The sequence below is a fragment of the Staurois parvus genome, unplaced genomic scaffold (genome assembly GCF_062004578.1).
Source record: "Staurois parvus isolate SC_StPar_1 unplaced genomic scaffold, SC_StPar_1.0 ptg001284l, whole genome shotgun sequence".
Taxonomy (NCBI): domain Eukaryota; kingdom Metazoa; phylum Chordata; class Amphibia; order Anura; family Ranidae; genus Staurois; species Staurois parvus.
In genome coordinates this window covers 1,202,848-1,229,484 of record NW_028319080.1, presented here as the reverse complement: position 1 = coordinate 1,229,484, position 26,637 = coordinate 1,202,848, and the positions used below count along the sequence as shown (strand labels likewise).

Below are 26,637 nucleotides of genomic sequence, written 5' to 3'. Positions count from 1 at the left end.
GGAAATGCAATTGCCGGTTATCAGCTGCACTTTCCTCATGCTGCCACAGCGTATGGAAAGTACTGCCGAGAAACAGCAGTTGTCAGAGGGCGAGATCGGCACAGGTCATCAGAGCACTGATGATCAGTGCCCAGCAGTGCCACCAATCAGTGCCGCCCACAAGTGCCCAGCAGTACCGCCCACCTGTGCCCATCAGTTCCCACCAGTGCCACCCACCAGTGCCCATCAGTGCAGCCCAGCAGTGCAACCCATCAGTGCCCAGCAGTGCCGCCAGTCAGTGCCCATCATCAGTGCCAGCCCATCTGTGCCACATCAGTGCCACCTGTCAGTGCCCATCAGTGCCACCTATCAGTGCCCATCAGTGTAGCCTCATCAACGCACATCAGTGAAGGAGAAAAATTAACTGTTTGCAAAATTTTATAATAGAAACTTTTTTTTTTTTTTTTAATTTTTTGTTCTTTTTTTTGTTTATAGTACAAGTAAATACCACCAAAAGAAAGCTCTATTTGTGTGCCAAAAATGATAAAAATGTCATACTTCTGCTGGTGCTGTTAAAACAAATGTACTGCTTTCAAATTAACTATGAGTAACCCATACAATTAGTAAGCATGTGATTGGTCAGTTGCTATTAGCAAGCACAGAGAGAGAAATGTTGGGGAACATTGAACATGGCTTCAGTCAGGCTGCAAGCCTGGTTATGGCATTATTCATGACAGCTCCTCTGGCCTTGTAGAGAGTTAACCACTTGCGGATCGCACTAAAGCCGAAAGACGTCCACAGCACAGTCAGCTAGTTCTGGGAGGGCGTCTATTGATGTCCTTTCAAAACCCTGCCCCTTGCAGTGCGCATTTGGACACAGCTGATCACAGATCATGGCAATGGGCCAATCACAGTGGCCCTTTACCATGTTATCAGCTGTGTCCAATCACAGCTGAGCACATTGTAAACAGACTTGCCAGTTATCGACAGTCCTTTCCTCACACATGTCACAGAGTGAGGAAATGAGAGCCGGTAATTTGCAATTCTGACGGAACATTTGCACTGATAATCAGTGCCCTCATGATCAGTGCAGCCCCATCAGTGCCAATCAGTGCAGCCTATCAGGGGCCCATCACTGCTGCTTATTTGTGCCCATCAGTGCCAGCTATCAGTGCCTCCTATGAGTGCTCATAACAGCCACCTATTAGTGCAACTTCATCAGTGCCACCTCATCAATGCCCATCAGTGCAGCCTAGAAGTGCCCATCAGTGCAGCCTCAACAATGCCCATCAGTACAGCCTCATCAATGCCCATCAGTGCAGCCTAGCAGTGCCCATCAGTGCAGCCTCAACAATGCCCATCAGTGCAGCCTCATCAATGCCCATCAGTGCAGCCTAGCAGTGCCCATCAGTGCAGCCTCAACAATGCCCATCAGTGCAGCCTCATCAATGCCCATCAGTGCAGCCTCAACAATGCCCATCAGTGCAGCCTATCAGTGCCCATCAGTGCAGCCTCATCAATGCCCATCAGTGCAGCCTAGCAGTGCCCATCAGTGCAGTCTCAGCACTGTCCATCAGTGCAGCCTAGCAGTGTCCATCAGTGCAGCCTCATCAGCGCACATCAGTGAAGTAGAAAAAAAATATTTTTTGCCAAATATAACAGAAAATAAGAATTTTTTGTTTTTCAAAATGTTTGCTATTTTTTGGTTTGTTTTGGAAAAAATAAAAACCCCAATGGTAGTTGAATACTATCAAGGGAAAGTTCTATCTGACTTAAAAAAAGATAAAAATATACTTTAGGTAGTGTTGCATGACCACGCAACTGTCATTCAAAGTGTGACAGCGCTGAAATTTGAAAATTGGCCTGGGCAGGAAGGGGGTGAAAGTGCCCAGTATTGAAGTGGTTAATAAGCGAGTGTGAGCACAGGATGAGTATTTGGACATGAAAGGGTTAGTTCATCTTTATTATCCTATATTTTCAGAGTTCTCAATGCATTACTATGCTGTGCTCTGCCTTGTAAATGAATAAATACTTTCTAAGATAATCCTATAACTGTCCTTCCTTCTCCCTTCTACAGATCGTAGGACATCCTGAGCTTTGTACTGAGGAATCTCATGAACAACCATTTGGCGTTGCTCCTTTCCGACTCTTTTACACTCTTGCAGAATGCTGAACTGCTAGAGAGCAGACTGTGTTGCTGAGTTCTTGTTCCTAAGTTCCTGCGGCTACACAGCCAACCCTGGGTATGTCCTGCCATCTGCAGAAAGGAGAGAGGAGGAAAATGTAAGGAGCATCTGATAAAGTAAACACTTCTTTATGAAACAGAGCACAGCGTGTTAATTTGTTGGGGACAATTTCATGGATAGGGAGGTTTTGGGAAAAGTAAGTAAAAGTGAATTACCCTTTTAACCCCATAAAGTAGAATACCAGGCTACTACCCAACTAGTCCTAAAAATGCTCCCTCCCCCCCTCCTAACACCTATGCTAACTAACCTGTGTATGAAAGCTGTATATATTTTTTCAGGCTGCTCCAGTCTTGTCATGTGATTCAGCTTCCCTGTGTCAGCCAGCGGTGGCTGCAGGGGAGAGGAGGGAGCATCAAGAACAGATGGGCCATAGGAGACCTATGTGTGATGTGACTGCTCCCAGACATTTTTAGCTATTGGTAAGCACTCTCTTCTTTCCCCTTTAGCCACCACTGACTAACACAGGGGACCATGGGACCAGACCAGGGTGGTCCGAAAATAGGTAAGTATATACATCTTTTTTATACAAGTTAGTCAGCATAGGTGTTAGTAGGGGGGTGGGGATGAAGCATTTTAAGACTAGATATGTGATAGCCTGGAATTCCACTTTAATTCCCAGGAGGTGGCACAGCTTCTGTATCATGTGACTGCTGTGATTGGCTCACAGCAGTCACATGATCAGGAGCTTGTCCTGCTGATTCCCAATCAGAAACCATGACCGAGAGCTCCCAGTGATAGTTACATCAGTGTGTTGATAGCGTGCAGCAAGTGAGCGCCAAGCACACAATCTCCAGCCACTGAGGATACATAACTTAGGTCCCTATATATTTGGACACAGGCACAATTTTAGTTTTTTTCAAGTATTTACTAAAACAAATTCAAGCTCTAGTTATATAATGGATATGGGATGAAAGTGCACACTCAGGTTTAATTTGAGCGTATGTACATCCAAATTGGAGGAAGGGTTTAGGAATTACAGATCTTAAGAGTAGCCATCCCCCTTTTTCAAGGGACCAAAAGTAATTGAACAATTGAATCAAAAGCTGTTTCATGGCCAGGTGTGGGTTACTCCTTCATTATTTCTTCCTCAATTAAGCAGGTAAAAGGTCTGGAGTTGATTCCAAGTGTGGTATTTGCATTTGGAATCTATTGCTGTGAACCTCCATCATGCATTCAAAGGAGCTGTCCATGCAAGTGAAACAGGCCATTGTAAGGCTTTAAAAATTAAACAAATCCATCAGAGAGATAGCATCAACATTAGGAGTTGCCAACTCAATAGTTTGGTACATTCTGAGGAAAGAAGAATGCACTGGTGAGCTCAGCAACATAAAAAGGCATGGACATCCGTGAAAGACAACAGTGGTGGATGATCGCAGAATCCGCTCTATGGTAAAGAAACATTCACAACATCCAGACAAGTGAAGGACACTCTCCAGGAGGTGGGCGTATCATTGTCTACAATCAAGAGAAGACATCACAAGAGCAAATACGGAGGGTTCACCACAAGGTGCAAACCATTCTTAAGCCTGAAGAATAGAAAAGCCAGATTAGACTTTGCCAAAAAACATCTAAAAAGCCAGACCAGTTCTGGAAAAGCATTCTTTGGATGGATGAAACTAAGATTAATTTGTACCAGAATGAAGGGAAGAAAAAAAGTGCTGAGAAGGCTTGGAACAGCTCATGATCCAAAGCACACAACATCATCTGTAAAACATGGTGGAGGCAGTATGATGGCATGGGCATGCATTACTTCTAGTGGCACTGGGCCATTGGTGTTTATTGATGATGTGACAGAAGACAGAAGCAGCCGGATGAATTCTGCAGTGTTTAGAGATATACTATCAGCCCAGATTCAGCCAAATGCAGCACAGTTGATTGGACGGCCCTTCACAGTACAGATGGACAATGATCCAAACACACTGCAAAAGCAACCCAGGAGCTTTTGAAGGAAAAAAAGTGGAATATTCTACAAAGGCCGAGTTAATCACCTGATCTCAACCCAATTGAGCATGCATTTCACTTGCTGAAGGCAAAACTAAAGGCAGAAAGACCCACAAAGGACAACTGAAGACAGCTACAGTTAGAACCTGGCAAAGCATCAGCAAGGAGGAGACCCAGTCTTTGGTAATGTCCATGGGTTCCAGACTTCAGGCAGTCATTGCCAATAAAAGATTCTCAACAAAATATTAAAAATGAACATTTTATTTATGATTATACTCAATTGTCCAATTACTTTTGATCCCTTGAAAAAGGGGGATGGCTAATCTTAAGAGCTGTAATTCCGAAATCCTTATCCATTATATAACTATAGCTTGAATATGTTTTGGTAAATACCGGAAAAAACAAAAATTGTGCCTGTGTCCAAATATATATGGACCTAACCGGGTCGCTCCCAGCCTATACAATGACTGCTGGGGCAAAACGGCTCTTGTTCTGGGAGGACATTAATTGTCTGATTTATCATGGAGGCTGGTAGGGAATGGCTCATTGTAAAATGAAAATAGAGGGATAATACTGTTGGTAAAAGAAAGCATTGATTAAATACTAAAAACATTAAAATGTAAAAACCAAAAAACATAAAAATCTGATGTTAAACAATTTTAGTTTATGTTTAAAAGATACTAAAAAATTGAAAATACACTTTCCATATGTGTAGATCTTTCTGGCCCCAGCTTATGTACTCACCTAAAGGAACATTCTTTCTCATAAACAGCCAACCAATAATCATCAAAACTACCAAAAAAATACAAGAAATAAAAACTCCTATATGCAAAAAAGGCTTTTTTCCCATTTTCAACTCTGTAAAGAGAAAAAATCAGAAAAGAAACAAGTTAGATTTATTTCTTGCTCCTGTACATTTTCCAGGCACTAATACATTACAGCATGCTGTGAAAATACTGAGATCTGACATTCCCAGAACTGCTTGGAGAAAATTGGGGAGTCATATTGCTACCTTAATATCTCCAAAATTGACAAGTCAGTGGCAAACATGGTCAGATTTAAACCCATGTATGTAGTTGTCAGACAGCTTAAGGGGCAGCTTGACATAAGGCAGAGAGAGAGAGAGAGAGAGAGAGAAAGAGAGAGAGAGAGAGAGAGAGAGAGAGAGAGAGAGAGAGAGAGAGAGAGAGAGAGAGAGAGATGTAATACAGCTGGGTCTATAATTTCATTTGACAGTCTGCAAAAGGCTCTTAATGGGACCTGACGTAAACAGACAAGTCATAAAAAAACTCATGAAAAACATTGCAAAAAATATGCTTTAGTAAGTCTGGTTTTATCTGAACTGAAACTGCACTTTACACATTGGCATTGAGGGTGTGTCCCCTGGAGCATAATAATACACCCCCTTAGTACACCACTCAGATGACTAATATGGTCATTCTGTAAAGGGCCTCTCTAGGGACCAGAAATGATGGCTGCTTTTGCAGCTATGGGTTTTCATTTGACATTGGAGCTTCTAAGGCTGAGAAAAACTTTTCTGAAAGAGTCTCATTATTAGGATTGGACTATGGAAGCAAATTAGACACTGCAGGGAACAAAAGACCAGGCAAACTTTGATAAGTATTTTTCATTTTTAAACAAGTTTATTTTGCCATTTCACTTCTTAATCTTTATAATAATATTCAAAAAGTGTGTGTGTGTGCGCGTGCGTGTCAGATAGCAAAAGAGCTGAAATACACTTTTGGCTAAATTTAGGCAGAAGACTTCATTTTTAGTCAGCGCGTTTAAATAATGGAGACTGACATTTATTCTCCATTCTAATTTCATTTAGTTTATATAATTTTCTAAACATATATCAATTGGTACTCTCCAGCTCTTAAAAATGAATGTTTCATTTAAAAACACAGAGATATTTCACATCATAGGCAAAGCAATGTCCCAGAATATTACTGAGTAATCTTGCTGAGTCATATGCAGCTTAGTTTTCTCCAATTGGCTCTTTGGGAAAGTGGGCGGGAACTAGAAGCCAAGCTCCTGAAAGCAAAAGTTCTAACTTCATATCTCCAAAACTCACAAGTCAGCGGCAAACACAGTCAGAGCTACAACTGTTTGTATTGGGTAACCAGGAAAATTTACAGAACACTGCCAGCTTTACACACAACTTGACACAAAGTAAAAAGAGAGAGATCTATCTAAACCATGCTCTAGAAGAGTCTGCAAAAGACTGTTAATGGGCTCTGACGTATACAGCCAGGTCACGAAACATTCTTGAAAAGCATGGTTAGGAAAATGCTTTGGTAAGTCTGGTTTTATTTGATCTGAAACTGCATTAGGGGTGTGTCTGCTTGAGCATGGTAAAATCTTTCAACACCCCTTCAGCAAACCCCTCAGACCCTTTGATTTGTTGTGGTAATTCTGGAAAGACTTTCCAAGGACTGGAAAAAAATGCAGCTTTTGCAGCTCTGGGCTCTCATTTGACATGAAAACTATGGAATCCTATTTCTGAGAGATTCTGATTAATCAGACTGGACAATACAAGCGAATTGGTCTCTGCATGGATCCAACGACCAGACAATCTTTGCTAAGTATTTTTCCTTTTTTTAATCCAATTTATTTTTACTATTACTTAAGGTCTTCCTCATCAGTCATTAATAAAACTTCTCATGCATCGTTTTTTGTTTTCTCTTACTGACAGACATTTTTAAAATTGTAAGCTGAATCTTAAAATGATTTAATCAAAAATAAAAAAATCAACTTGCACTCTGAAAAAGGGTACTTATTGTGAACTCTGTTGCCTTCCGGTCTGGGTGTGGCAGCAAATGTTGCACACTTTTGAAAAAGGTCAGAATGACAAAAGCTGATTATTGGAACAGTGTGTGTTTTAATTAAAACAAGTGTTGGCAGCTTAAGTGTTTGTTTAAATGGGCGTTAACGGTGTAGTTACCCTGCCCCAGTTGCAATCACTCTCACTTGCTGGTTCTCAGATTGTTGTCCCAGAGCAGGAAAAGCCCTGCACAGGCTGGGATCTGGGAATGTAATCATCAGACTCTCAAACCTCAAGATTTGAAGGTTTTTGTATGATGGTTTCGTAGAAATACTGTAAAATATCTTTGATTCTCAGAGAAAGTACAAATAACAGCCCTTACTCTGCAATGGTCTGTGCTAGCAGAGATGACTGTAAATAAGTACATGAACCTGCAGCACAAAGATCTCAACTTTTCTTTCCTTGACATGATTACATTGGCTCCTGAAACACAAGAACCTTCTAGACAGATAGCAAAAGAGCTGAAATACACTTTTGGCTAAATTTGGGCAGAAGACTTCATTTTTAGTCAGCGCGTTCAAATAATGGAGACTGACATTTAATCTCCATTCTAATTTCATTTAGTTTATATAATTTTCTAAACATATATTAATTGGTACTCTCCAGCTCTTATAAATGAATGTTTCATTTAAAAACACAGAGATATTTCACATCATAGGCAAAGAAATGTCCCAGAATATTACTGAGTAATCTTGCTGAGTCATATGAAGATTAGGTTTCTCCAATTGGCTCTTTGGGAAAGTGGGCGGGAACTAGAAGCCAAGCTCCTGAAAGCAAAAGTTCTAACTTCATATCTCCAAAACTCACAAGTCAGCGGCAAAAACAGTCAGAGCTACAATTGTTTGTAGTGGGTAACCAGGAAAATTTACAGAACACTGCCAGCTTTACACACAACTTGACACAAAGTAAAAAGAGAGAGATCTATCTAAACCATGCTCTAGAAGAGTCTGCAAAAGACTGTTAATGGGCTCTGACGTATACAGCCAGGTCACGAAACATTCTTGAAAAGCATGGTTAGGAAAATGCTTTGGTAAGTCTGGTTTTAATTGATCTGAAACTGCATTAGGGGTGTGTCTGCTTGAGCATGGTAAAATCTTTCAACACCCCTTCAGCAAACCCCTCAGACCCTTTGATTTGTTGTGGTAATTCTGTAAAGACTCTTTCCAAGGACTGGAAAAAAATGCAGCTTTTGCAGCTCTGGGCTCTCATTTGACATGGAAACTATGGAATCCTATTTCTGAGAGATTCTGATTAATCAGACTGGACAATACAAGCGAATTGGTCTCTGCATGGATCCAACGACCAGACAATCTTTGCTAAGTATTTTTCCTTTTTTTAATCCAATTTATTTTTACTATTACTTAAGGTCTTCCTCATCAGTCATTAATAAAACTTCTCATGCATCGTTTTTTGTTTTCTCTTACTGACAGACATTTTTAAAATTGTAAGCTGAATCTTAAAATGATTTAATCAAAAATAAAAAAATCAACTTGCACTCTGAAAAAGGGTACTTATTGTGAACTCTGTTGCCTTCCGGTCTGGGTGTGGCAGCAAATGTTGCACACTTTTGAAAAAGGTCAGAATGACAAAAGCTGATTATTGGAACAGTGTGTGTTTTAATTAAAACAAGTGTTGGCAGCTTAAGTGTTTGTTTAAATGGGCGTTAACGGTGTAGTTACCCTGCCCCAGTTGCAATCACTCTCACTTGCTGGTTCTCAGATTGTTGTCCCAGAGCAGGAAAAGCCCTGCACAGGCTGGGATCTGGGAATGTAATCATCAGACTCTCAAACCTCAAGATTTGAAGGTTTTTGTATGATGGTTTCGTAGAAATACTGTAAAATATCTTTGATTCTCAGAGAAAGTACAAATAACAGCCCTTACTCTGCAATGGTCTGTGCTAGCAGAGATGACTGTAAATAAGTACATGAACCTGCAGCACAAAGATCTCAACTTTTCTTTCCTTGACATGATTACATTGGCTCCTGAAACACAAGAACCTTCTAGACAGATAGCAAAAGAGCTGAAATACACTTTTGGCTAAATTTGGGCAGAAGACTTCATTTTTAGTCAGCGCGTTCAAATAATGGAGACTGACATTTAATCTCCATTCTAATTTCATTTAGTTTATATAATTTTCTAAACATATATTAATTGGTACTCTCCAGCTCTTATAAATGAATGTTTCATTTAAAAACACAGAGATATTTCACATCATAGGCAAAGAAATGTCCCAGAATATTACTGAGTAATCTTGCTGAGTCATATGAAGATTAGGTTTCTCCAATTGGCTCTTTGGGAAAGTGGGCGGGAACTAGAAGCCAAGCTCCTGAAAGCAAAAGTTCTAACTTCATATCTCCAAAACTCACAAGTCAGCGGCAAAAACAGTCAGAGCTACAATTGTTTGTAGTGGGTAACCAGGAAAATTTACAGAACACTGCCAGCTTTACACACAACTTGACACAAAGTAAAAAGAGAGAGATCTATCTAAACCATGCTCTAGAAGAGTCTGCAAAAGACTGTTAATGGGCTCTGACGTATACAGCCAGGTCACGAAACATTCTTGAAAAGCATGGTTAGGAAAATGCTTTGGTAAGTCTGGTTTTAATTGATCTGAAACTGCATTAGGGGTGTGTCTGCTTGAGCATGGTAAAATCTTTCAACACCCCTTCAGCAAACCCCTCAGACCCTTTGATTTGTTGTGGTAATTCTGTAAAGACTCTTTCCAAGGACTGGAAAAAAATGCAGCTTTTGCAGCTCTGGGCTCTCATTTGACATGGAAACTATGGAATCCTATTTCTGAGAGATTCTGATTAATCAGACTGGACAATACAAGCGAATTGGTCTCTGCATGGATCCAACGACCAGACAATCTTTGCTAAGTATTTTTCCTTTTTTTAATCCAATTTATTTTTACTATTACTTAAGGTCTTCCTCATCAGTCATTAATAAAACTTCTCATGCATCGTTTTTTGTTTTCTCTTACTGACAGACATTTTTAAAATTGTAAGCTGAATCTTAAAATGATTTAATCAAAAATAAAAAAATCAACTTGCACTCTGAAAAAGGGTACTTATTGTGAACTCTGTTGCCTTCCGGTCTGGGTGTGGCAGCAAATGTTGCACACTTTTGAAAAAGGTCAGAATGACAAAAGCTGATTATTGGAACAGTGTGTGTTTTAATTAAAACAAGTGTTGGCAGCTTAAGTGTTTGTTTAAATGGGCGTTAACGGTGTAGTTACCCTGCCCCAGTTGCAATCACTCTCACTTGCTGGTTCTCAGATTGTTGTCCCAGAGCAGGAAAAGCCCTGCACAGGCTGGGATCTGGGAATGTAATCATCAGACTCTCAAACCTCAAGATTTGAAGGTTTTTGTATGATGGTTTCGTAGAAATACTGTAAAATATCTTTGATTCTCAGAGAAAGTACAAATAACAGCCCTTACTCTGCAATGGTCTGTGCTAGCAGAGATGACTGTAAATAAGTACATGAACCTGCAGCACAAAGATCTCAACTTTTCTTTCCTTGACATGATTACATTGGCTCCTGAAACACAAGAACCTTCTAGACAGATAGCAAAAGAGCTGAAATACACTTTTGGCTAAATTTGGGCAGAAGACTTCATTTTTAGTCAGCGCGTTCAAATAATGGAGACTGACATTTAATCTCCATTCTAATTTCATTTAGTTTATATAATTTTCTAAACATATATTAATTGGTACTCTCCAGCTCTTATAAATGAATGTTTCATTTAAAAACACAGAGATATTTCACATCATAGGCAAAGAAATGTCCCAGAATATTACTGAGTAATCTTGCTGAGTCATATGCAGATTAGTTTTCTCCAATAGGCTCTTTGGGAAAGTGGGCGGGAACTAGAAGCCAAGCTCCTGAAAGCAAAAGTTCTAACTTCATATCTCCAAAACTCACAAGTCAGCGGCAAACACAGTCAGAGCTACAACTGTTTGTATTGGGTAACCAGGAAAATTTACAGAACACTGCCAGCTTTACACACAACTTGACACAAAGTAAAAAGAGAGAGATCTATCTAAACCATGCTCTAGAAGAGTCTGCAAAAGACTGTTAATGGGCTCTGACGTATACAGCCAGGTCACGAAACATTCTTGAAAAGCATGGTTAGGAAAATGCTTTGGTAAGTCTGGTTTTATTTGATCTGAAACTGCATTAGGGGTGTGTCTGCTTGAGCATGGTAAAATCTTTCAACACCCCTTCAGCAAACCCCTCAGACCCTTTGATTTGTTGTGGTAATTCTGTAAAGACTCTTTCCAAGGACTGGAACAAAATGCAGCTTTTGCAGCTCTGGGCTCTCATTTGACATGGAAACTATGGAATCCTATTTCTGAGAGATTCTGATTAATCAGACTGGACAATACAAGCGAATTGGTCTCTGCATGGATCCAACGACCAGACAATCTTTGTTAAGTATTTTTCCTTTTTTTAATCCAATTTATTTTTACTATTACTTAAGGTCTTCCTCGTCAGTCATTAATAAAACTTCTCATGCATCGTTTTTTGTTTTCTCTTACAGACAGACATTTTTAAAATTGTAAGCTGAATCTTAAAATGATGTAATCAAAAATAAAAAAATCAACTTGCACTCTGAAAAAGGGTACTTATTGTGAACTCTGTTGCCTTCCGGTCTGGGTGTGGCAGCAAATGTTGCACACTTTTGAAAAAGGTCAGAATGACAAAAGCTGATTATTGGAACAGTGTGTGTTTTAATTAAAACAAGTGTTGGCAGCTTAAGTGTTTGTTTAAATGGGCGTTAACGGTGTAGTTACCCTGCCCCAGTTGCTATCACTCTCACTTGCTGGTTCTCAGATTGTTGTCCCAGAGCAGGAAAAGCCCTGCACAGGCTGGGATCTGGGAATGTAATCATCAGACTCTCAAACCTCAAGATTTTAAGGTTTTTGTATGATGGTTTCGTAGAAATACTGTAAAATATCTTTGATTCTCAGAGAAAGTACAAATAACAGCCGTTACTCTGCAATGGTCTGTGCTAGCAGAGATGACTGTAAATAAGTACATGAACCTGCAGCACAAAGATCTCAACTTTTCTTTCCTTGACATGATTACATTGGCTCCTGAAACACAAGAACCTTCTAGACAGATAGCAAAAGAGCTGAAATACACTTTTGGCTAAATTTGGGCAGAAGACTTCATTTTTAGTCAGCGCGTTTAAATAATGGAGACTGACATTTAATCTCCATTCTAATTTCATTTAGTTTAAATAATTTTCTAAACATATATCAATTGGTACTCTCCAGCTCTTAAAAATGAATGTTTCATTTAAAAACACAGAGATATTTCACATCATAGGCAAAGAAATGTCCCAGAATATTACTGAGTAATCTTGCTGAGTCATATGAAGATTAGGTTTCTCCAATTGGCTCTTTGGGAAAGTGGGCGGGAACTAGAAGCCAAGCTCCTGAAAGCAAAAGTTCTAACTTCATATCTCCAAAACTCACAAGTCAGCGGCAAAAACAGTCAGAGCTACAATTGTTTGTAGTGGGTAACCAGGAAAATTTACAGAACACTGCCAGCTTTACACACAACTTGACACAAAGTAAAAAGAGAGAGATCTATCTAAACCATGCTCTAGAAGAGTCTGCAAAAGACTGTTAATGGGCTCTGACGTATACAGCCAGGTCACGAAACATTCTTGAAAAGCATGGTTAGGAAAATGCTTTGGTAAGTCTGGTTTTAATTGATCTGAAACTGCATTAGGGGTGTGTCTGCTTGAGCATGGTAAAATCTTTCAACACCCCTTCAGCAAACCCCTCAGACCCTTTGATTTGTTGTGGTAATTCTGTAAAGACTCTTTCCAAGGACTGGAAAAAAATGCAGCTTTTGCAGCTCTGGGCTCTCATTTGACATGGAAACTATGGAATCCTATTTCTGAGAGATTCTGATTAATCAGACTGGACAATACAAGCGAATTGGTCTCTGCATGGATCCAACGACCAGACAATCTTTGCTAAGTATTTTTCCTTTTTTTAATCCAATTTATTTTTACTATTACTTAAGGTCTTCCTCATCAGTCATTAATAAAACTTCTCATGCATCGTTTTTTGTTTTCTCTTACTGACAGACATTTTTAAAATTGTAAGCTGAATCTTAAAATGATTTAATCAAAAATAAAAAAATCAACTTGCACTCTGAAAAAGGGTACTTATTGTGAACTCTGTTGCCTTCCGGTCTGGGTGTGGCAGCAAATGTTGCACACTTTTGAAAAAGGTCAGAATGACAAAAGCTGATTATTGGAACAGTGTGTGTTTTAATTAAAACAAGTGTTGGCAGCTTAAGTGTTTGTTTAAATGGGCGTTAACAGTGTAGTTACCCTGCCCCAGTTGCAATCACTCTCACTTGCTGGTTCTCAGATTGTTGTCCCAGAGCAGGAAAAGCCCTGCACAGGCTGGGATCTGGGAATGTAATCATCAGACTCTCAAACCTCAAGATTTGAAGGTTTTTGTATGATGGTTTCGTAGAAATACTGTAAAATATCTTTGATTCTCAGAGAAAGTACAAATAACAGCCCTTACTCTGCAATGGTCTGTGCTAGCAGAGATGACTGTAAATAAGTACATGAACCTGCAGCACAAAGATCTCAACTTTTCTTTCCTTGACATGATTACATTGGCTCCTGAAACACAAGAACCTTCTAGACAGATAGCAAAAGAGCTGAAATACACTTTTGGCTAAATTTGGGCAGAAGACTTCATTTTTAGTCAGCGCGTTCAAATAATGGAGACTGACATTTAATCTCCATTCTAATTTCATTTAGTTTATATAATTTTCTAAACATATATCAATTGGTACTTTCCAGCTCTTAAAAATGAATGTTTCATTTAAAAACACAGAGATATTTCACATCATAGGCAAAGAAATGTCCCAGAATATTACTGAGTAATCTTGCTGAGTCATATGCAGATTAGGTTTCTCCAATTGGCTCTTTGGGAAAGTGGGCGGGAACTAGAAGCCAAGCTCCTGAAAGCAAAAGTTCTAACTTCATATCTCCAAAACTCACAAGTCAGCGGCAAAAACAGTCAGAGCTACAACTGTTTGTAGTGGGTAACCAGGAAAATTTACAGAACACAGCCAGCTTTACACACAACTTGACACAAAGTAAAAAGAGAGAGATCTATCTAAACCATGCTCTAGAAGAGTCTGCAAAAGACTGTTAATGGGCTCTGACGTATACAGCCAGGTCACGAAACATTCTTGAAAAGCATGGTTAGGAAAATGCTTTGGTAAGTCTGGTTTTATTTGATCTGAAACTGCATTAGGGGTGTGTCTGCTTGAGCATGGTAAAATCTTTCAACACCCCTTCAGCAAACCCCTCAGACCCTTTGATTTGTTGTGGTAATTCTGTAAAGACTCTTTCCAAGGACTGGAAAAAAATGCAGCTTTTGCAGCTCTGGGCTCTCATTTGACATGGAAACTATGGAATCCTATTTCTGAGAGATTCTGATTAATCAGACTGGACAATACAAGCGAATTGGTCTCTGCATGGATCCAACGACCAGACAATCTTTGCTAAGTATTTTTCCTTTTTTTAATCCAATTTATTTTTACTATTACTTAAGGTCTTCCTCATCAGTCATTAATAAAACTTCTCATGCATCGTTTTTTGTTTTCTCTTACTGACAGACATTTTTAAAATTGTAAGCTGAATCTTAAAATGATTTAATCAAAAATAAAAAAATCAACTTGCACTCTGAAAAAGGGTACTTAGTGTGAACTCTGTTGCCTTCCGGTCTGGGTGTGGCAGCAAATGTTGCACACTTTTGAAAAAGGTCAGAATGACAAAAGCTGATTATTGGAACAGTGTGTGTTTTAATTAAAACAAGTGTTGGCAGCTTAAGTGTTTGTTTAAATGGGCGTTAACGGTGTAGTTACCCTGCCCCAGTTGCAATCACTCTCACTTGCTGGTTCTCAGATTGTTGTCCCAGAGCAGGAAAAGCCCTGCACAGGCTGGGATCTGGGAATGTAATCATCAGACTCTCAAACCTCAAGATTTTAAGGTTTTTGTATGATGGTTTTGTAGAAATACTGTAAAATATCTTTGATTCTCAGAGAAAGTACAAATAACAGCCCTTACTCTGCAATGGTCTGTGCTAGCAGAGATGACTGTAAATAAGTACATGAACCTGCAGCACAAAGATCTCAACTTTTCTTTCCTTGACATGATTACATTGGCTCCTGAAACACAAGAACCTTCTAGACAGATAGCAAAAGAGCTAAAATACACTTTTGGCTAAATTTGGGCAGAAGACTTCATTTTTAGTCAGCGCGTTCAAATAATGGAGACTGACATTTAATCTCCATTCTAATTTCATTTAGTTTAAATAATTTTCTAAACATATATTAATTGGTACTCTCCAGCTCTTAAAAATGAATGTTTCATTTAAAAACACAGAGATATTTCACATCATAGGCAAAGAAATGTCCCAGAATATTACTGAGTAATCTTGCTGAGTCATATGCAGATTAGTTTTCTCCAATTGGCTCTTTGGGAAAGTGGGCGGGAACTAGAAGCCAAGCTCCTGAAAGCAAAAGTTCTAACTTCATATCTCCAAAACTCACAAGTCAGCGGCAAAAACAGTCAGAGCTACAACTGTTTGTAGTGGGTAACCAGGAAAATTTACAGAACACAGCCAGCTTTACACACAACTTGACACAAAGTAAAAAGAGAGAGATCTATCTAAACCATGCTCTAGAAGAGTCTGCAAAAGACTGTTAATGGGCTCTGACGTATACAGCCAGGTCACGAAACAATCTTGAAAAGCATGGTTAGGAAAATGCTTTGGTAAGTCTGGTTTTATTTGATCTGAAACTGCATTAGGGGTGTGTCTGCTTGAGCATGGTAAAATCTTTCAACACCCCTTCAGCAAACCCCTCAGACCCTTTGATTTGTTGTGGTAATTCTGTAAAGACTCTTTCCAAGGACTGGAAAAAAATGCAGCTTTTGCAGCTCTGGGCTCTCATTTGACATGGAAACTATGGAATCCTATTTCTGAGAGATTCTGATTAATCAGACTGGACAATACAAGCGAATTGGTCTCTGCATGGATCCAACGACCAGACAATCTTTGCTAAGTATTTTTCCTTTTTTTAATCCAATTTATTTTTACTATTACTTAAGATCTTCCTCATCAGTCATTAATAAAACTTCTCATGCATCATTTTTTGTTTTCTCTTACTGACAGACATTTTTAAAATTGTAAGCTGAATCTTAAAATGATGTAATCAAAAATAAAAAAATCAACTTTCACTCTGAAAAAGGGTACTTATTGTGAACTCTGTTGCCTTCCGGTCTGGGTGTGGCAGCAAATGTTGTACACTTTTGAAAAAGGTCAGAATGACAAAAGCTGAATATTGGAACAGTGTGTGTTTTAATTAAAACAAGTGTTGGCAGCTTAAGTGTTTGTTTAAATGGGCGTTAACGGTGTAGTTACCCTGCCCCAGTTGCAATCACTCTCACTTGCTGGTTCTCAGATTGTTGTCCCAGAGCAGGAAAAGCCCTGCACAGGCTGGGATCTGGGAATGTAATCATCAGACTCTCAAACCTCAAGATTTGAAGGTTTTTGTATGATGGTTTCGTAGAAATACTGTAAAATATCTTTGATTCTCAGAGAAAGTACAAATAACAGCCCTTACTCTGCAATGGTCTGTGCTAGCAGAGATGACTGTAAATAAGTACATGAACCTGCAGCACAAAGATCTCAACTTTTCTTTCCTTGACATGATTACATTGGCTCCTGAAACACAAGAACCTTCTAGACAGATAGCAAAAGAGCTGAAATACACTTTTGGCTAAATTTGGGCAGAAGACTTCATTTTTAGTCAGCGCGTTCAAATAATGGAGACTGACATTTAATCTCCATTCTAATTTCATTTAGTTTAAATAATTTTCTAAACATATATCAATTGGTACTTTCCAGCTCTTAAAAATGAATGTTTCATTTAAAAACACAGAGATATTTCACATCATAGGCAAAGAAATGTCCCAGAATATTACTGAGTAATCTTGCTGAGTCATATGCAGATTAGGTTTCTCCAATTGGCTCTTTGGGAAAGTGGGCGGGAACTAGAAGCCAAGCTCCTGAAAGCAAAGGTTCTAACTTCATATCTCCAAAACTCACAAGTCAGCGGCAAAAACAATCAGAGCTACAACTGTTTGTAGTGGGTAACCAGGAAAATTTACAGAACACAGCCAGCTTTACACACAACTTGACACAAAGTAAAAAGAGAGAGATCTATCTAAACCATGCTCTAGAAGAGTCTGCAAAAGACTGTTAATGGGCTCTGACGTATACAGCCAGGTCACGAAACATTCTTGAAAAGCATGGTTAGGAAAATGCTTTGGTAAGTCTGGTTTTATTTGATCTGAAACTGCATTAGGGGTGTGTCTGCTTGAGCATGGTAAAATCTTTCAACACCCCTTCAGCAAACCCCTCAGACCCTTTGATTTGTTGTGGTAATTCTGTAAAGACTCTTTCCAAGGACTGGAAAAAAATGCAGCTTTTGCAGCTCTGGGCTCTCATTTGACATGGAAACTATGGAATCCTATTTCTGAGAGATTCTGATTAATCAGACTGGACAATACAAGCGAATTGGTCTCTGCATGGATCCAACGACCAGACAATCTTTGCTAAGTATTTTTCCTTTTTTTAATCCAATTTATTTTTACTATTACTTAAGGTCTTCCTCATCAGTCATTAATAAAACTTCTCATGCATCGTTTTTTGTTTTCTCTTACTGACAGACATTTTTAAAATTGTAAGCTGAATCTTAAAATGATTTAATCAAAAATAAAAAATCAACTTGCACTCTGAAAAAGGGTACTTATTGTGAACTCTGTTGCCTTCCGGTCTGGGTGTGGCAGCAAATGTTGCACACTTTTGAAAAAGGTCAGAATGACAAAATCTGATTATTGGAACAGTGTGTGTTTTAATTAAAACAAGTGTTGGCAGCTAAAGTGTTTGTGTAAATGGGCGTTAACGGTGTAGTTACCCTGCCCCAGTTGCAATCACTCTCACTTGCTGGTTCTCAGATTGTTGTCCCAGAGCAGGAAAAGCCCTGCACAGGCTGGGATCTGGGAATGTAATCATCAGACTCTCAAACCTCAAGATTTTAAGGTTTTTGTATGATGGTTTCGTAGAAATACTGTAAAATATCTTTGATTCTCAGAGAAAGTACAAATAACAGCCCTTACTCTGCAATGGTCTGTGCTAGCAGAGATGACTGTAAATAAGTACATGAACCTGCAGCACAAAGATCTCAACTTTTCTTTCCTTGACATGATTACATTGGCTCCTGAAACACAAGAACCTTCTAGACAGATAGCAAAAGAGCTGAAATACACTTTAGGCTAAATTTGGGCAGAAGACTTCATTTTTAGTCAGCGCGTTCAAATAATGGAGACTGACATTTAATCTCCATTCTAATTTCATTTAGTTTAAATAATTTTCTAAACATATATCAATTGGTACTCTCCAGCTCTTAAAAATGAATGTTTCATTTAAAAACACAGAGATATTTCACATCATAGGCAAAGAAATGTCCCAGAATATTACTGAGTAATCTTGCTGAGTCATATGCAGATTAGGTTTCTCCAATTGGCTCTTTGGGAAAGTGGGCGGGAACTAGAAGCCAAGCTCCTGAAAGCAAAAGTTCTAACTTCATATCTCCAAAACTCACAAGTCAGCGGCAAAAACAGTCAGAGCTACAACTGTTTGTAGTGGGTAACCAGGAAAATTTACAGAACACAGCCAGCTTTACACACAACTTGACACAAAGTAAAAAGAGAGAGATCTATCTAAACCATGCTCTAGAAGAGTCTGCAAAAGACTGTTAATGGGCTCTGACGTATACAGCCAGGTCACGAAACATTCTTGAAAAGCATGGTTAGGAAAATGCTTTGGTAAGTCTGGTTTTATTTGATCTGAAACTGCATTAGGGGTGTGTCTGCTTGAGCATGGTAAAATCTTTCAACACCCCTTCAGCAAACCCCTCAGACCCTTTGATTTGTTGTGGTAATTCTGTAAAGACTCTTTCCAAGGACTGGAAAAAAATGCAGCTTTTGCAGCTCTGGGCTCTCATTTGACATGGAAACTATGGAATCATTTTTCTGAGAGATTCTGATTAATCAGACTGGACAATACAAGCGAATTGGTCTCTGCATGGATCCAACGACCAGACAATCTTTGCTAAGTATTTTTCCTTTTTTTAATCCAATTTATTTTTACTATTACTTAAGGTCTTCCTCATCAGTCATTAATAAAACTTCTCATGCATCGTTTTTTGTTTTCTCTTACTGACAGACATTTTTAAAATTGTAAGCTGAATCTTAAAATGATTTAATCAAAAATAAAAAAATCAACTTGCACTCTGAAAAAGGGTACTTATTGTGAACTCTGTTGCCTTCCGGTCTGGGTGTGGCAGCAAATGTTGCACACTTTTGAAAAAGGTCAGAATGACAAAAGCTGATTATTGGAACAGTGTGTGTTTTAATTAAAACAAGTGTTGGCAGCTTAAGTGTTTGTTTAAATGGGCGTTAACGGTGTAGTTACCCTGCCCCAGTTGCAATCACTCTCACTTGCTGGTTCTCAGATTGTTGTCCCAGAGCAGGAAAAGCCCTGCACAGGCTGGGATCTGGGAATGTAATCATCGGACTCTCAAACCTCAAGATTTTAAGGTTTTTGTATGATGGTTTCGTAGAAATACTGTAAAATATCTTTGATTCTCAGAGAAAGTACAAATAACAGCCCTTACTCTGCAATGGTCTGTGCTAGCAGAGATGACTGTAAATAAGTACATGAACCTGTAGCACAAAGATCTCAACTTTTCTTTCCTTGACATGATTACATTGGCTCCTGAAACACAAGAACCTTCTAGACAGATAGCAAAAGAGCTAAAATACACTTTTGGCTAAATTTGGGCAGAAGACTTCATTTTTAGTCAGCGCGTTCAAATAATGGAGACTGACATTTAATCTCCATTCTAATTTCATTTAGTTTAAATAATTTTCTAAACATATATTAATTGGTACTCTCCAGCTCTTAAAAATGAATGTTTCATTTAAAAACACAGAGATATTTCACATCATAGGCAAAGAAATGTCCCAGAATATTACTGAGTAATCTTGCTGAGTCATATGCAGATTAGTTTTCTCCAATTGGCTCTTTGGGAAAGTGGGCGGGAACTAGAAGCCAAGCTCCTGAAAGCAAAAGTTCTAACTTCATATCTCCAAAACTCACAAGTCAGCGGCAAAAACAGTCAGAGCTACAACTGTTTGTAGTGGGTAACCAGGAAAATTTACAGAACACAGCCAGCTTTACACACAACTTGACACAAAGTAAAAAGAGAGAGATCTATCTAAACCATGCTCTAGAAGAGTCTGCAAAAGACTGTTAATGGGCTCTGACGTATACAGCCAGGTCACGAAACATTCTTGAAAAGCATGGTTAGGAAAATGCTTTGGTAAGTCTGGTTTTATTTGATCTGAAACTGCATTAGGGGTGTGCCTGCTTGAGCATGATAAAATCTTTCAACACCCCTTCAGCAAACCCCTCAGACCCTTTGATTTGTTGTGGTAATTCTGTAAAGACTCTTTCCAAGGACTGGAAAAAATGCAGCTTTTGCAGCTCTGGGCTCTCATTTGACATGGAAACTATGGAATCCTATTTCTGAGAGATTCTGATTAATCAGACTGGACAATACAAGCGAATTGGTCTCTGCATGGATCCAACGACCAGACAATCTTTGCTAAGTATTTTTCCTTTTTTTAATCCAATTTATTTTTACTATTACTTAAGGTCTTCCTCATCAGTCATTAATAAAACTTCTCATGCATCGTTTTTTGTTTTCTCTTACTGACAGACATTTTTAAAATTGTAAGCTGAATCTTAAAATGATTTAATCAAAAATAAAAAATCAACTTTCACTCTGAAAAAGGGTACTTATTGTGAACTCTGTTGCCTTCCGGTCTGGGTGTGGCAGCAAATGTTGCACACTTTTGAAAAAGGTCAGAATGACAAAAGCTGATTATTGGAACAGTGTGTGTTTTAATTAAAACAAGTGTTGGCAGCTAAAGTGTTTGTGTAAATGGGCGTTAACGGTGTAGTTACCCTGCCCCAGTTGCAATCACTCTCACTTGCTGGTTCTCAGATTGTTGTCCCAGAGCAGGAAAAGCCCTGCACAGGCTGGGATCTGGGAATGTAATCATCAGACTCTCAAACCTCAAGATTTTAAGGTTTTTGTATGATGGTTTCGTAGAAATACTGTAAAATATCTTTGATTCTCAGAGAAAGTACAAATAACAGCCCTTACTCTGCAATGGTCTGTGCTAGCAGAGATGACTGTAAATAAGTACATGAACCTGCAGCACAAAGATCTCAACTTTTCTTTCCTTGACATGATTACATTGGCTCCTGAAACACAAGAACCTTCTAGACAGATAGCAAAAGAGCTAAAATACACTTTTGGCTAAATTTGGGCAGAAGACTTCATTTTTAGTCAGCGCGTTCAAATAATGGAGACTGACATTTAATCTCTATTCTAATTTCATTTAGTTTAAATAATTTTCTAAACATATATTAATTGGTACTCTCCAGCTCTTAAAAATGAATGTTTCATTTAAAAACACAGAGATATTTCACATCATAGGCAAAGAAATGTCCCAGAATATTACTGAGTAATCTTGCTGAGTCATATGCAGATTAGTTTTCTCCAATTGGCTCTTTGGGAAAGTGGGCGGGAACTAGAAGCCAAGCTCCTGAAAGCAAAAGTTCTAACTTCATATCTCCAAAACTCACAAGTCAGCGGCAAAAACAGTCAGAGCTACAACTGTTTGTAGTGGGTAACCAGGAAAATTTACAGAACACAGCCAGCTTTACACACAACTTGACACAAAGTAAAAAGAGAGAGATCTATCTAAACCATGCTCTAGAAGAGTCTGCAAAAGACTGTTAATGGGCTCTGACGTATACAGCCAGGTCACGAAACATTCTTGAAAAGCATGGTTAGGAAAATGCTTTGGTAAGTCTGGTTTTATTTGATCTGAAACTGCATTAGGGGTGTGTCTGCTTGAGCATGGTAAAATCTTTCAACACCCCTTCAGCAAACCCCTCAGACCCTTTGATTTGTTGTGGTAATTCTGTAAAGACTCTTTCCAAGGACTGGAAAAAAATGCAGCTTTTGCAGCTCTGGGCTCTCATTTGACATGGAAACTATGGAATCCTTTTTCTGAGAGATTCTGATTAATCAGACTGGACAATACAAGCGAATTGGTCTCTGCATGGATCCAACGACCAGACAATCTTTGCTAAGTATTTTTCCTTTTTTTAATCCAATTTATTTTTACTATTACTTAAGGTCTTCCTCATCAGTCATTAATAAAACTTCTCATGCATCGTTTTTTGTTTTCTCTTACTGACAGACATTTTTAAAATTGTAAGCTGAATCTTAAAATGATTTAATCAAAAATAAAAAATCAACTTGCACTCTGAAAAAGGGTACTTATTGTGAACTCTGTTGCCTTCCGGTCTGGGTGTGGCAGCAAATGTTGCACACTTTTGAAAAAGGTCAGAATGACAAAAGCTGATTATTGGAACAGTGTGCGTTTTAATTAAAACAAGTGTTGGCAGCTTAAGTGTTTGTGTAAATGGGCGTTAACGGTGTAGTTACCCTGCCCCAGTTGCAATCACTCTCACTTGCTGGTTCTCAGATTGTTGTCCCAGAGCAGGAAAAGCCCTGCACAGGCTGGGATCTGGGAATGTAATCATCAGACTCTCAAACCTCAAGATTTTAAGGTTTTTGTATGATGGTTTCGTAGAAATACTGTAAAATATCTTTGATTCTCAGAGAAAGTACAAATAACAGCCCTTACTCTGCAATGGTCTGTGCTGGCAGAGATGACTGTAAATAAGTACATGAACCTGCAGCACAAAGATCTCAACTTTTCTTTCCTTGACATGATTACATTGGCTCCTGAAACACAAGAACCTTCTAGACAGATAGCAAAAGAGCTGAAATACACTTTTGGCTAAATTTGGGCAGAAGACTTCATTTTTAGTCAGCGCGTTTAAATAATGGAGACTGACATTTAATCTCCATTCTAATTTCATTTAGTTTATATAATTTTCTAAACATATATCAATTGGTACTCTCCAGCTCTTAAAAATGAATGTTTCATTTAAAAACACAGAGATATTTCACATCATAGGCAAAGAAATGTCCCAGAATATTACTGAGTAATCTTGCTGAGTCATATGCAGATTAGTTTTCTCCAATTGGCTCTTTGGGAAAGTGGGCGGGAACTAGAAGCCAAGCTCCTGAAAGCAAAAGTTCTAACTTCATATCTCCAAAACTCACAAGTCAGCGGCAAACACAGTCAGAGCTACAACTGTTTGTATTGGGTAACCTGGAAAATTTACAGAACACTGCCAGCTTTACACACAACTTGACACAAAGTAAAAAGAGAGAGATCTATCTAAACCATCCTCTAGAAGAGTCTGCAAAAGACTGTTAATGGGCTCTGACGTATACAGCCAGGTCACGAAACATTCTTGAAAAGCATGGTTAGGAAAATGCTTTGGTAAGTCTGGTTTTATTTGATCTGAAACTGCATTAGGGGTGTGTCTGCTTGAGCATGGTAAAATCTTTCAACACCCCTTCAGCAAACCCCTCAGACCCTTTGATTTGTTGTGGTAATTCTGTAAAGACTCTTTCCAAGGACTGGAAAAAATGCAGCTTTTGCAGCTCTGGGCTCTCATTTGACATGGAAACTATGGAATCCTTTTTCTGAGAGATTCTGATTAATCAGACTGGACAATACAAGCGAATGGGTCTCTGCATGGATCCAACGACCAGACAATCTTTGCTAAGTATTTTTCCTTTTTTTAATCCAATTTATTTTTACTATTACTTAAGGTCTTCCTCATCAGTCATTAATAAAACTTCTCATGCATCGTTTTTTGTTTTCTCTTACTGACAGACATTTTTAAAATTGTAAGCTGAATCTTAAAATGATTTAATCAAAAATAAAAAATCAACTTTCACTCTGAAAAAGGGTACTTATTGTGAACTCTGTTGCCTTCCGGTCTGGGTGTGGCAGCAAATGTTGCACACTTTTGAAAAAGGTCAGAATGACAAAAGCTGATTATTGGAACAGTGTGCGTTTTAATTAAAACAAGTGTTGGCAGCTTAAGTGTTTGTGTAAATGGGCGTTAACGGTGTAGTTACCCTGCCCCAGTTGCAATCATTCTCACTTGCTGGTTCTCAGATTGTTGTCCCAGAGCAGGAAAAGCCCTGCACAGGCTGGGATCTGGGAATGTAATCATCAGACTCTCAAACCTCAAGATTTTAAGGTTTTTGTATGATGGTTTCTTAGAAATACTGTAAAATATCTTTGATTCTCAGAGAAAGTACAAATAACAGCCCTTACTCTGCAATGGTCTGTGCTGGCAGAGATGACTGTAAATAAGTACATGAACCTGCAGCACAAAGATCTCAACTTTTCTTTCCTTGACATGATTACATTGGCTCCTGAAACACAAGAACCTTCTAGACAGATAGCAAAAGAGCTGAAATACACTTTTGGCTAAATTTGGGCAGAAGACTTCATTTTTAGTCAGCGCGTTCAAATAATGGAGACTGACATTTAATCTCCATTCTAATTTCATTTAGTTTATATAATTTTCTAAACATATATCAATTGGTACTCTCCAGCTCTTAAAAATGAATGTTTCATTTAAAAACACAGAGATATTTCACATCATAGGCAAAGAAATGTCCCAGAATATTACTGAGTAATCTTGCTGAGTCATATGCAGATTAGTTTTCTCCAATTGGCTCTTTGGGAAAGTGGGCGGGAACTAGAAGCCAAGCTCCTGAAAGCAAAAGTTCTAACTTCATATCTCCAAAACTCACAAGTCAGCGGCAAAAACAGTCAGAGCTACAACTGTTTGTATTGGGTAACCAAGAAAATTTACAGAACACTGCCAGCTTTACACACAACTTGACACAAAGTAAAAAGAGAGAGATCTATCTAAACCATGCTCTAGAAGAGTCTGCAAAAGACTGTTAATGGGCTCTGACGTATACAGCCAGGTCACGAAACATTCTTGAAAAGCATGGTTAGGAAAATGCTTTGGTAAGTCTGGTTTTATTTGATCTGAAACTGCATTAGGGGTGTGTCTGCTTGAGCATGGTAAAATCTTTCAACACCCCTTCAGCAAACCCCTCAGACCCTTTGATTTGTTGTGGTAATTCTGTAAAGACTCTTTCCAAGGACTGGAAAAAATGCAGCTTTTGCAGCTCTGGGCTCTCATTTGACATGGAAACTATGGAATCCTATTTCTGAGAGATTCTGATTAATCAGACTGGACAATACAAGCGAATTGGTCTCTGCATGGATCCAACGACCAGACAATCTTTGCTAAGTATTTTTCCTTTTTTTAATCCAATTTATTTTTACTATTACTTAAGGTCTTCCTCATCAGTCATTAATAAAACTTCTCATGCATCGTTTTTTGTTTTCTCTTACTGACAGACATTTTTAAAATTGTAAGCTGAATCTTAAAATGATTTAATCAAAAATAAAAAATCAACTTGCACTCTGAAAAAGGGTACTTATTGTGAACTCTGTTGCCTTCCGGTCTGGGTGTGGCAGCAAATGTTGCACACTTTTGAAAAAGGTCAGAATGACAAAAACTGATTATTGGAACAGTGTGTGTTTTAATTAAAACAAGTGTTGGCAGCTTAAGTGTTTGTGTAAACGGGCGTTAACGGTGTAGTTACCCTGCCCCAGTTGCAATCACTCTCACTTGCTGGTTCTCAGATTGTTGTCCCAGAGCAGGAAAAGCCCTGCACAGGCTGGGATCTGGGAATGTAATCATCAGACTCTCAAACCTCAAGATTTTAAGGTTTTTGTATGATGGTTTCGTAGAAATACTGTAAAATATCTTTGATTCTCAGAGAAAGTACAAATAACAGCCCTTACTCTGCAATGGTCTGTGCTGGCAGAGATGACTGTAAATAAGTACATGAACCTGCAGCACAAAGATCTCAACTTTTCTTTCCTTGACATGATTACATTGGCTCCTGAAACACAAGAACCTTCTAGACAGATAGCAAAAGAGCTGAAATACACTTTTGGCTAAATTTGGGCAGAAGACTTCATTTTTAGTCAGCGCGTTTAAATAATGGAGACTGACATTTAATCTCCAGTCTAATTTCATTTAGTTTATATAATTTTCTAAACATATATCAATTGGTACTCTCCAGCTCTTAAAAATGAATGTTTCATTTAAAAACACAGAGATATTTCACATCATAGGCAAAGAAATGTCCCAGAATATTACTGAGTAATCTTGCTGAGTCATATGCAGATTAGTTTTCTCCAATTGGCTCTTTGGGAAAGTGGGCGGGAACTAGAAGCCAAGCTCCTGAAAGCAAAAGTTCTAACTTCATATCTCCAAAACTCACAAGTCAGCGGCAAACACAGTCAGAGCTACAACTGTTTGTATTGGGTAACCAGGAAAATTTACAGAACACTGCCAGCTTTACACACAACTTGACACAAAGTAAAAAGAGAGAGATCTATCTAAACCATGCTCTAGAAGAGT

At 38.6% G+C, this 26,637-nt stretch overlaps 1 protein-coding gene and 13 non-coding genes across 15 annotated transcripts in view; all 14 read right to left on the bottom strand.

Moving 5' to 3' along the window:
* Nucleotides 1-399: 399 nt before the first annotated feature.
* Nucleotides 400-26,637, bottom strand: part of LOC149437525 (class I histocompatibility antigen, Non-RT1.A alpha-1 chain-like) — a 175,914-nt gene continuing 149,676 nt past the window's right edge. For both annotated transcript variants that reach the window (XM_089660878.1, XM_089660877.1), the window contains exons 5-6: nt 4,911-5,024; nt 400-2,236 (exon numbers count right to left, since the gene is read on the bottom strand). In XM_089660878.1, the coding sequence (XP_089517004.1) occupies nt 2,205-2,236; nt 4,911-5,024 (146 nt within the window). In that variant the 3' untranslated portion in view covers nt 400-2,204. The remainder of the gene's footprint in view (nt 2,237-4,910; nt 5,025-26,637) is intronic.
* LOC149437606 (U7 small nuclear RNA) lies at nt 7,406-7,464 on the bottom strand. Its single transcript, XR_016308044.1, has one exon. It is a non-coding gene; the product is annotated as a U7 small nuclear RNA (small nuclear RNA).
* LOC149437605 (U7 small nuclear RNA) lies at nt 8,965-9,023 on the bottom strand. The gene has a single exon (XR_016308043.1). It is a non-coding gene; the product is annotated as a U7 small nuclear RNA (small nuclear RNA).
* Nucleotides 10,524-10,582, bottom strand: LOC149437604 (U7 small nuclear RNA). Its single transcript, XR_016308127.1, has one exon. It is a non-coding gene; the product is annotated as a U7 small nuclear RNA (small nuclear RNA).
* LOC149437603 (U7 small nuclear RNA) lies at nt 12,083-12,141 on the bottom strand. Its single transcript, XR_016308126.1, has one exon. It is a non-coding gene; the product is annotated as a U7 small nuclear RNA (small nuclear RNA).
* Nucleotides 13,642-13,700, bottom strand: LOC149437602 (U7 small nuclear RNA). The gene has a single exon (XR_016308125.1). It is a non-coding gene; the product is annotated as a U7 small nuclear RNA (small nuclear RNA).
* On the bottom strand, nt 15,201-15,259 carry LOC149437601 (U7 small nuclear RNA). Its single transcript, XR_016308082.1, has one exon. It is a non-coding gene; the product is annotated as a U7 small nuclear RNA (small nuclear RNA).
* Nucleotides 16,760-16,818, bottom strand: LOC149437600 (U7 small nuclear RNA). The gene has a single exon (XR_016308123.1). It is a non-coding gene; the product is annotated as a U7 small nuclear RNA (small nuclear RNA).
* Nucleotides 18,318-18,376, bottom strand: LOC149437599 (U7 small nuclear RNA). The gene has a single exon (XR_016308122.1). It is a non-coding gene; the product is annotated as a U7 small nuclear RNA (small nuclear RNA).
* LOC149437598 (U7 small nuclear RNA) lies at nt 19,877-19,935 on the bottom strand. The gene has a single exon (XR_016308080.1). It is a non-coding gene; the product is annotated as a U7 small nuclear RNA (small nuclear RNA).
* Nucleotides 21,434-21,492, bottom strand: LOC149437597 (U7 small nuclear RNA). The gene has a single exon (XR_016308079.1). It is a non-coding gene; the product is annotated as a U7 small nuclear RNA (small nuclear RNA).
* LOC149437596 (U7 small nuclear RNA) lies at nt 22,992-23,050 on the bottom strand. Its single transcript, XR_016308120.1, has one exon. It is a non-coding gene; the product is annotated as a U7 small nuclear RNA (small nuclear RNA).
* Nucleotides 24,549-24,607, bottom strand: LOC149437595 (U7 small nuclear RNA). The gene has a single exon (XR_016308119.1). It is a non-coding gene; the product is annotated as a U7 small nuclear RNA (small nuclear RNA).
* Nucleotides 26,106-26,164, bottom strand: LOC149437594 (U7 small nuclear RNA). Its single transcript, XR_016308117.1, has one exon. It is a non-coding gene; the product is annotated as a U7 small nuclear RNA (small nuclear RNA).